The sequence below is a fragment of the Carassius carassius genome, chromosome 30, assembly GCF_963082965.1.
Source record: "Carassius carassius chromosome 30, fCarCar2.1, whole genome shotgun sequence".
NCBI classification, from domain to species: Eukaryota; Metazoa; Chordata; class Actinopteri; order Cypriniformes; family Cyprinidae; genus Carassius; species Carassius carassius.
Window position 1 is genome coordinate 13,183,067 of NC_081784.1, and position 10,501 is coordinate 13,193,567.

General features: G+C 38.5%; 1 protein-coding gene across 1 annotated transcript in view; it reads right to left on the bottom strand.

Annotated features, from left to right (window-relative positions):
* Positions 1-9,235, bottom strand: part of LOC132110668 (sodium/potassium/calcium exchanger 3-like) — a 72,646-nt gene extending 63,411 nt beyond the window's left edge. The window contains exon 1 of the mRNA XM_059517471.1: positions 8,713-9,235. Coding sequence (XP_059373454.1) covers positions 8,713-8,887 — 175 coding nt within the window. The 5' untranslated portion in view covers positions 8,888-9,235. The remainder of the gene's footprint in view (positions 1-8,712) is intronic.
* Between the last annotated feature and the right edge of the window lie 1,266 nt (positions 9,236-10,501).

A 10,501-nucleotide genomic window follows, 5' to 3' on the forward strand; every position in this document is an offset into this window, starting at 1 on the left:
TTGCTGAATCTGTGAAAATTTGAATAATTTTAAAAAAATAAGAGAGATCATACTAAGGGTGCTTTCACACTAGCACTTTTGGTGCGCACCCGGGTTTGATTGATGTCAGAGTTCAGTTCGTTTGGATGATGTGAACGCTGTCTTCCGTACTCGGATGCGCACTTGCGAACCGTACCCGAGTCCGCTTAAAAACGGTGGTCTGGGGTACGCTTCATGTGAACTCTTGTAGCCGCACTGGGTTGTACATTATAATTAACTCAAATGATATATAGGGAATTTTAATAATTAATCAGGAATATGATTAATATATATATCTCATATGACAGTTACATTAAAATTATTGAAGATGAAAAACAGGTCAATTGTATACATCAATAACTCATTACAAGGTACTGTAATTTACTCATTAATATGTCAATATTCCATTCTTCATATCAATTATAGTGATATCTCTTACTGTAAATTACCGCAAATCAAACTGTGGTTTGTCCATCAAACGGCCGTAAGATTAACTTATCAACTTTCAATAAAGTTATCACTTCTTATAATTCAAGGAAAAATATTCTCTGGCCATGAAAACATTATCCTATCACTATGAAATTTCAGTTACTAAAAAGTAAAGAGCCTGTAGCTAAAGATCAGACATTTCATTGACTCGTAATGTGAGCGACAGAGGCAATCATGAATATATTGGTTTTTAATAATTGAACTAATAATACATCAAACTACAAATCACACAGAGTAAATACGCGTACGACAATACAGACAGTAAACTTTGTACAAGACATAACGGAATCCAAATGAGGGAGAGAGAGAGAGAGAATGAGTGAGAGAAGATGAGAGAGAGAGGTGAGAGAATTAGGCATGATCACAGAATTACGCTCAGTTATGCAAACTCACAGACAGTAACCCTTGAAAGACAACAACGAATCAAATCACCTTGAAAATGTAATAGACAAACTTTAAGCAGCATTTAAATCTCCATAGAGAATGATACTTGCATGTGGTCACTTTGTGACTCGCCAGACCAGCGTGCGTGTGAGCGTGGTCCTTTGTAGCTAGGCGTGATCTTTCGTGTCTTCCGGGGCTGCTGCGGAATCGCGCGATATTTGAAAGTTAATGATTCAGAATTAGTCTTCCTCGTGTAGAGAAGAACTTAGTAAGTAAAAGAAATGAGAAATGAGAACAGCTGTTCTCTCAGCCGCCGTGCTGAGATCAACGGCGATAGAAGAGCGGACCAAGAGCACGAAGAAGAGCAAGAACAACACGAAGAGAGAGAGGAGGAGGAACTTCCTGGGTCAGTTCTACTTATGGAGTGACTGGTTCACGCCTCTGTTTGCGTGAACAACCAATGAACATCCGCGATCTGAAGTGGGAAAAAACGTTCCTTTGCCTCTGGGGAACCACCCAATCTAATAAGTTATGGCTTATCAGATTTCAGCAGTGATATTCTAGCAAGTTCGTAATTCCAGATTAATAAATTTTTCATTAATTTCCTTTATATAAGTGAGTCCGTCAAAGCATGACGATTAAACAGATATCAAAAATAACATATGTAACTGATAGAAACACAACGTTACATTCATATGCAGAATTACACACATTTAAAGTTTGATTAACACACGATAAAACTGCAGATACTCCAATTTATATGGGGAAACATCTACTGCACAAAAAGGCAATACTCAATACATTTAGAATACATTGAGAAGATAAAAGGGTACTAATGTCTTTTCTAAGAGTTAGCTTTCCTGTCCTGTTTGTTAGGTCATAAAGTTTTACGAACTGGGCAGGGGGGTAGGGTTACAACTCATGATTCTATTTGAAAACATTAAATTAGGAGAAGCATTTCCAATTTACAAGACAGCAATTTATAATCCTCGCATAACCGGATTAACCATTCTATGCAACCCACAAACCTATTCCAAATACATATTATTAAGGACTTACACAAAGAGCGTAAAGAAAAGTTTGTGTGTGTGTTTAGGAATGTGGGTGTTTCGTTTCTCCTTTGAGGCTCGCGCGGGTATCCCTGGACAATCTCAATAGGTGCCCCAAATGGTGAATTATGTTGGAAGATGTTGTAAAACGAAGGTCCTTGTTTACTCACGTTCTGGTCTTTGAGTGCAGAATGTGTTAGAGAGTCAGGATTCATTAATATGGAACAGATGGCTGAAATACCATCAGCTCATTAGTGTTACACTCTGGTACGGTTCGCTGCTTATGTGAACGCAATCGTACCAAATCGTGGAAGTGAACCGCTTTTAATGACAAATTATTTGATGAAAATGTGTGTTTGTGTGTGTGTTTCACTCACTTTCCTGATGAGCGTGACTGACACGCTGCAAGCAGAGAGCTGTACATCTCATTTATGTTCGCCTTCAATGTTCTTTAGAGCATTTTCAGTACATTCGTAAGACAGACGCAAGTGCCGTTATGTACCGAAGCTTTATAAACAAAACGAACAGTTCAAAAACGTAATACATAAAAGTGCAGAGAGTAATGTTATGCATTTGCCGCCTTCTCCTGCGCTGTCGTTACCAAGCAACGGGGTAAACAGCTGCTGGCTTGATGACGCAAGCGAACCGCGGTTCGGACTCAAATATTATAATATGAACACAGTCCAGCGGGGGCAGGGGGAGGGGGGAGCAACCGAACTCTGGATCGGACCAGGCAAGTGAACCAAGTGTGAAAACACCCTAAATGCATGTTATTTTTTATTTAGTACTGTCCTGAATAAGATATTGTACAAAAAAGATGTTTACATTTAGGGTACAAGACAAAAAAATTGCTGAAATTATTAAAATAACCCCATTCAAAAGTTTGGGAACCCTTGGTTCTTAATACTGTGTCTTTCTGTTTTATGAAACAAGATGCATTAAGGGCTGGGGGGTGAAAACTTTCGAAATTTGAAGATCAAATTGTACTTAATTTGTGTTCCGGGAAACATACAAGTATCTTCCTTTGCTTACGAAGGGCAGAACTAAATGGAAAAAATATATATTTCAACAAAATAAGAAAAATGTGGCCATCTTCAAAAGTTTACCCCCCCAACTCTTAATGCATCTCGTTTCCTTCTGGAGCATCATTGAATGTTTGAACCTTTTTTAATAGTTGTGTTTGAGTGCCTCAATTGTCCTCACTATGCAAAGATGTATCTCAAAATCATACAGTCACTGCTGGAAAGGGTTCAAATATGCAAAGATGCTGTAAAACTGAAGAATCTGTAGGACCTTAAAGATTTTTCCAAAGAACAGTTCTCAGTTTAACTGTTCAGAACAAACAAGGGACTCGTGCACAACCATCACAAAACAGAAAAACAGTCGTGGATCATCCAGGCAACCATACACAGTATTAAGAACCAAGGGTTCCCAAACTTTTGAATGGGGTTATTTTAATAATTTCAGCATTTTTTTTTTTTTTTTTTGTGTGGACTAAATGTAAACATCTTTTATGTTCAATATCTTACTCAGGACAGTCCTAAATAAAAAACAACATGCATTTAGTATGATCTCTCTTATTTAAAAAAAAAAAATTATTCACATTTTCACAGATTCTGCAAGGGGTGCCCAAACTTTCAAGCCCCACTGTATAACCTAAGGAGATGATTTTTAGTGATCCTTGTGTCAGTTAACAACAATCTATGTTCAGTACTAATGAATTCCTTCAGTGCTCGTGAATCTGCGGGTAAACCACAACAGGCTTACTACAGTCCATTTATTATGGATCAGAACACAAACTATCTCCGCACTGCAGGAGAAAACTGCCTTGCAACAGTCTATTATTAACGACAGAAGTTCAGAACAAACCACTATATGCATCAACACCACAATCTTGTTAACAATAACAAAATTATAATTTGAATAAAAAATTAATCAAATAGAGGTAAAATTAAACATTTAAAAGTGTGAGTATGATTGACTTCTAAAACAGCTTATAGTGTGAGTATAATACTCTAAAATAATAATAAAAATAGTTTAGTGATGTGGCCAAGTATGGTGAGTGACCCATACTCAGAACTGTCTTAAACTATTTATAGTGACTGTATGATCATCTGTAATGGTTTAAATTGTAACCATTGCTCTTTAAATAGTTAACAGTCATAAGTACACCTCTGTAATATGGTTAATAGTATAAGTACAGCTATCCAGGGGTGCGTTTCACAAAAACATTGCTAGCCAACTATGGTCACAATTTCCATTTTTACCAACATGGTACAATGATTCGGTGTTTCCCGAAACCATAGTTCAAACGAATATTTGCAAACAGCATCACACACTTAGGTGGTTGGAACTACAGCTCTCGACCTGTGGTTATAGTTTCTCATTAGTAAGACATATGGGCTTAAATAAATACTGTATGATCTTGGGCACAATAAGGAAGCTAACATGCAGTATAATCTATATATTCCATTCTATCTAAATACAAATGCATTATATATGTATTTTTGCACGTCCTCTCAAAGTGCAGTTTTTGAAGGGTGCGCATGTGCATAAATACCTAAAGGGATACCCAGCATATGATGCAAGAGGGATCCCACAATGAATCAAAAATCAAATAAAGCAAAATGACATTTTGTGCATCGTAATATGGAGGTTAATCAGTGAGTTACATTGTTGTATGGGAAATGCACTCCTGAACAGTTAATTGTAGAGTATGGATCACTTAAATGGTTAACCGTTCTTTAAAATTGATTAGACTGCTATAGTATGGTTCTCCGAAACAGCTAATTTTGTGAGTACGGTTCTTTAAAATAGTTAACAGTCATGCTGTTTATAATAGATATTTGATGCCTCAAGCGTGTGACGAAAAATGTTACGCCCTTCCAGGGCTGGACTGTTAATCTGGCATACAGGGCAAATGCCTGGTGGGCCGACGCACTTGGGGGCCGGTCGATATAATATGATTTTTTTTTTTTTAATTGGCCAACGACCGGCACATAAAGCAGGTACAGCGCCCCATTGGTTGCAGTCAGTGGGTCAGAGACAGAAATCTGTGTATTTAGGATGGAGAAACTAAAGTGCAAAGGGGTTGAGAAGAAGTTGGGGGCCATACAATAAAAATTCTAGAGGTTGATGCCTCAACATGTGCAAAAATAACCGACATGTTTAGTGCTGTAGCTTCAGTTTCCAAGCCTACAGTAAGAGAGGTAGCTAACGCATGATATATGGGGATTAAAACCCGCCTTGCATTTTGAAAGCTGTATATTTTTGTTTTGCTGTATATTCAACGAAGTAGATATTTTCTCATGTTTCTAATGAATTTCCAATATCATAAATATGCAATATTAACGGTGAGTGAATAAAATAAATATCATATATATTATTAGGACGTTTTGTGTGAGTAATTTGGTAGTGTAGTTTGTTTTTGTTTTTTTATGGGAAGTCTCAACAATGAGAGGTACTGTTCACGCTGTCTGGTCTCTGTTTCCCTGAGTCTCCACTAGTGGTCTCACTTCCCCATAGGCACCTCACCGTTGGCACTACAATTCCCACAAAGCCTTGTCCCTTCATCACAGTAATTGCACTCCTGTTAATTGCACTCAAGTGTCTTCACTTGATAGTCATTACCCTTCCTATATTAACCGGTCTTTTTCTGTTTGTCTTCATGGAGTCCTTTCATTCCGTCACCCAGTTTCCTCGCCTTCCGAGTTTCCTGTTCCTGTTCCTGTTCCTTCCCTGTTTGTTTATTGTTGGATGGAGTTATGGTTTTGACCCCTGCTTGTTGGATTCTGATTTGGATTACCCATTAAATTCCACACTGCATTTGGATCTCTCCTCTCCTGCGTTAACATCCACATTCTATTGTGTTCTAAAGATTAACTAACTTTTATAACATGGAGCACATTGTCCATCTAGAAATCCTGCTCTTCAAGAATACAGGACTATATAACCAAAATCGATCCTTATTTTGATAATTGTCAAATAATTGTAATCATCTCTCTCTCTGTCCTTATGTATAGTCAAGCCAGGTTGAGTTAGCAGTGGAGGAGAGCACCTTTGATCACCAGGGAGTCAGTCAAGAGAAAGTGAGCACACTGGTCCATGGCACTTAGTCTTCAGCTTTGTAGGGGTTTTTGGGAATGGAACGGTAGATATGCATATCTACAGGGACCACAAGGATGGTGTACTGGCTGGTTATGTCCGACCGATTGTGGTGGGCCGGTCTGAGCAAAAATGCCAGGGCCCTTTTTACTGTAATACCATGTGTCCCATTAAGAAAAAACATTACAAATGAGGCATTTGTTGCATCCACATAATGGGGACATAAGTGGACATAAATACTTATTATAATGACTTACACTGTCTTATTACACGTTGTGCTGTGTATCACGCTGCGTAAACATAATAACATATTTGCATTTGTGATCTGCTCAGAACTCATGTTTGAATCATCAGTGGCAAATCCTTTACATATGTAAATGTACTTACATACTGTGAGTCAGAAGCACTAGACTGTCCTTGCAAATATGGAACTGCCCCACTTTACAGAAACAGACACTGGTTTTAAGAGTTCGCCTGGCAGAAAATAAAGAGAGAAGAATAGCATGCGTATTTGGCATGCTGTCTAGGGAGAGGGCTCCGAGTTTGGCATCGGCCCGAACGCTGAGTGCTCCCCCCGGGAATGGGTTGATGGTGAAGAGTAGAGAGAATGAAGGTACGGCTGTTATGATTCTTTATAGTGGTGCTCTCTCATGGTGGTTGGATGGAGGATGTGATTACTCTTGGTGAATTGACCGCGTTGATTATCTGCGCATGCTCCTCCCAAAATTTGTTAACAAAACATCACATTATAGGCTACTCTCACAGGAAACAGTCATCATCTTCCATAAAATGCGTTGCACACATATTTGGGTTTAACTGTTTCCGAAACTGTGTTGTAAATACAACTTATCCACTGATTTCTACACTGTAAAATCCAATAGATTACCTTACTTAGATATAATTGGTTATCTTTACTTAGTTGTTATACTTACTAGGTTTTATTAAATTACAGCTAATTAAAAAAAGCAGGTCAAGTCTTCTAAAGACACATGATTGCTTTATGTGATCAATTGTCAAAAGTTTTGGGGAAATAGACATTCAGTTGAAGAATAGAAATTTCTCTGATTTTATTTAAAAATGTCTTCATTTGTGTTCTGAAAATAAGCAAAAGTCATGGTTTTTCAATTTCAAGTTTGGGTGAACTAGCCCAATGGCATGGCATGCTAGGCAAGACAGATAACACTGACAACTGATAATTTCCCTACTTATATTATATTTTTCTGGTTATATACAGGTGACTGATGTAGATGCAATCTGGGCACTAGTATCACTGAAGATGAAGTTCTTCTCCAAATCTTCTCTGCTCTGACCCTGTGTCTTCTGCCATCATTGTTCAGGGTAGTACTGCAAATAACAGTCTCCAGAATCTACCTCAACCATTCGCTTATGGACTGCCATGTGCAACGTTTGTATTACTGCTACATTTGGATTACCCTAATAATGCGAAGAACACTTACAGTGTGATGCTTGACTTGGAATAGAAAAAAAAAAAAAAACTATTGGCAACCCAGTGCCAAACTCATCGCACTGCTACCTCCAGTGTTTACAAACATTCCCCAAATCAGATCATTTCAAAATGTTTGTAATACAAGTTAAAACTGCATTGAAAAAAATTACCTTTAACTTTGAACTGTCACTACCTTAAATTTATGTGAAATTGTATGTGTTGTGTTATAAGGAACATTGTTATCATTAATGTGTAATGGATGTTTAAAGCACTTAATTTACTGAAGAAATGCTTGCTTGGTTTTTTTCAAGGCAATTGTTTTGCATGGTTTTAGCAAGTAAATTAGACTGCTGTTTAAGTAAATACAGCTAAGAAATTCCAAGTTGCAGTAAATTTTACATGAGTTAGCTCAAATTAAATAAATGAGTTGTTTGAACTACACACACATTATATTGCACTTAATCATTTAGTTGTTGAAATAGTGTTGATAGTGATTCTGAGTTGCCAGAACTTGCTCTTAAGGTGACAACACTAGATAAACCTTTGTTAGTACAAATTACAAATCTTATTTCACTTGTTTTTTTTTTTTTTTTTTTTTTTTTTTTTTTTTTTTTGAGTAAGGTTTACTAATTAGAATTTACATTGTAATTGTGTCCTCTTTGTGATGGCCAAACAAATAAATTAGTTTCGCTTTCACAATGAAAAACAGTTGCTACACGACCTAGCGCAGGCGGCAATAGCAGAATAACAGTTCTGCCTTCTGGGAACATTTGGGCGGCTTTATGCAAATCTTCCCACATAGTGATGTAGACATGTGGGGGTGTGTTAGAAAAAATCGTTTTAGGGTGAAGTGAACGGGCCTTAACTTTTCTCTTTGGATTTGAAACTTTAGTCTTTGCAACTTTACAGATCTTCTTTATGCACCAAGAGCTTGTAATGCTCCAAAGAGAAAGGAAAAAATTGAAATCGCATCATATGACCTTTTAATAGTCTTAAGTAGGCTAAACTTGTGTAAAACACTTGTGAGTAGGGTTGTCTAACGGTTAATTTGGTTTATAGTTTTCTACCAGTTCCGATTGTGATTCTGCATGTTTTCCTTTGATTTGCGAGTACGGGTCTGTAACAGTTTAGAGTGCACTATGATTCTCCCGTAAAACTTTCCATTACCCCCCTCCGCATTCACAAACTCGCATTCCTAACAAATCCTTAACCGAAACTTACCGGAATTGTCAGCCAAACCGGACAGGAAGGACACCGCCAACAGCAGCAGCCCCAAGAAGCACATCTGTCCCCCGAACAACTCCTTGCGCTTTTTCCTCCGCGCTTTGATCTTCTTCTGCTGGAGCATCACTTGCAGAGGTCGAGTCCACACGCGAACACACGCATCCCCATCCATCACCACAGTTCAGCACAGCCACAAATGTCACAAATAAAAGCAGATATGGTGCGACTGAACGTTTTAAGCCGGAAGATTAAACGCCGAACGACTCAAGTTTGTTTGCTGCGTCGGCGTGTATATTCCACCTATATGACCTCAAATTGCAACGTGGGGAAATAAAGATGCTGCGCGCGCCCCATGAATGTTCGTCCCAGTTCTCTCAGGACGCAAACTGCTGCTGCTGCTGAGAGATTGAGGATGTAGAGGAGGAGAGAGCGCGAGAGGGAGGGCTGAAAGTAAGGAAGTGAATGCAGTCGGAGAGAGAGAGAGCGAGAGAGACGGAGAAACTGGAACGCAGCTGTTCGAATGGTTAACTACCTACGATTAAGTTCATGCACTGAGAGAGAGAGAGAGAGAGAGAGAGAGAGAGAGAGAGAGGTGGGCTGGAATGAGGGGTAGTTGTTGGAGGTTTACTTGTCTGATCTACCGCAAACAAAACCCTCTGCTCATCGCCACCCTCTATTGGTAGCATTCTCTCGGTTTATTAGCTTGTACATGCGATAAGATATATATGCTGAATTTCTGTCAGAATAAAATTGTTCAAAAATGTTATTTCATTGAAACATTTAAGTGAAATGAATCCACATACAACATATATTCAGACATGAATTCAGTTAGCTACAGTAATATAGTTGATTTTCACTCAAAAGGTTGAACTGTGCTCATTTTCTTCATAAATGTCAGGATGGGGCAAGTTGTCACATTTTTTCATTGGTCATTCTGGGTCAAATTTATACAATTTAGTAATAACAGAATAATCAACATCAGTGGAATTGTTTAATATCTTTTTATAGCCCAAACACACACACACACACACACAAAGATATATAAAGAAATATTATATAAATAATGAAATATTCACTGCAAAAAAGTGTGACAACTTGCTTCAGTGTCCCCTATATCTTTTTCTCACCAGCTAGAGAGTCACAGTAGTTCCATGCACCAATACTTGCTTGCTGAGTTTCTCTCAAAACCACACAGCTGCAGATCTTGTAGCAATTGCTTTTGAAATACTTTACAGGTTCAAATGTAAGAAATAATTTTTTCCCCTCCATGAAATATGTTAAACGCTGCAGGGATAGAGCTGCTCAGTGCTCTGTGTTCCCTTCGTCAAATACTGAACACTGTTCCAGCCAGCCCAGTGTCAGCAGCTGGGTCGGCTCCCACTGTCCGCATGGCTTGTGTGCCTAATGCCACTGCTAGGACAACAATGCACTTTTTATGGAGAGAAGCAAAGAGTGGGCAGTGAGTCTGTTGGATTAAACTGGACCGTGGTGTTGCAATGGGCACATACTGACAGACTGAGTGTAATCTCAGTCCAGAACCAAGACTTTATAGTTTCAGATTCTCCAGTGGGACATGCTGACTGATGTCTGCTTGCATCAGCAAAGAAGCTTGAGTCAGATGGACAGAATGTGAAAACAGTGTTTGTTTGGTTAACTTACCTAGCATTTACACAGGATGGTGGTGGATTTAAACTAGGTACTGTAACCTCTTTAGCCACTGTTTACCCAGCCCATGTGATATCGGTCCTTTTCTAGCCCCTCTTCTGCTTTCATCTATAGCTTGTGA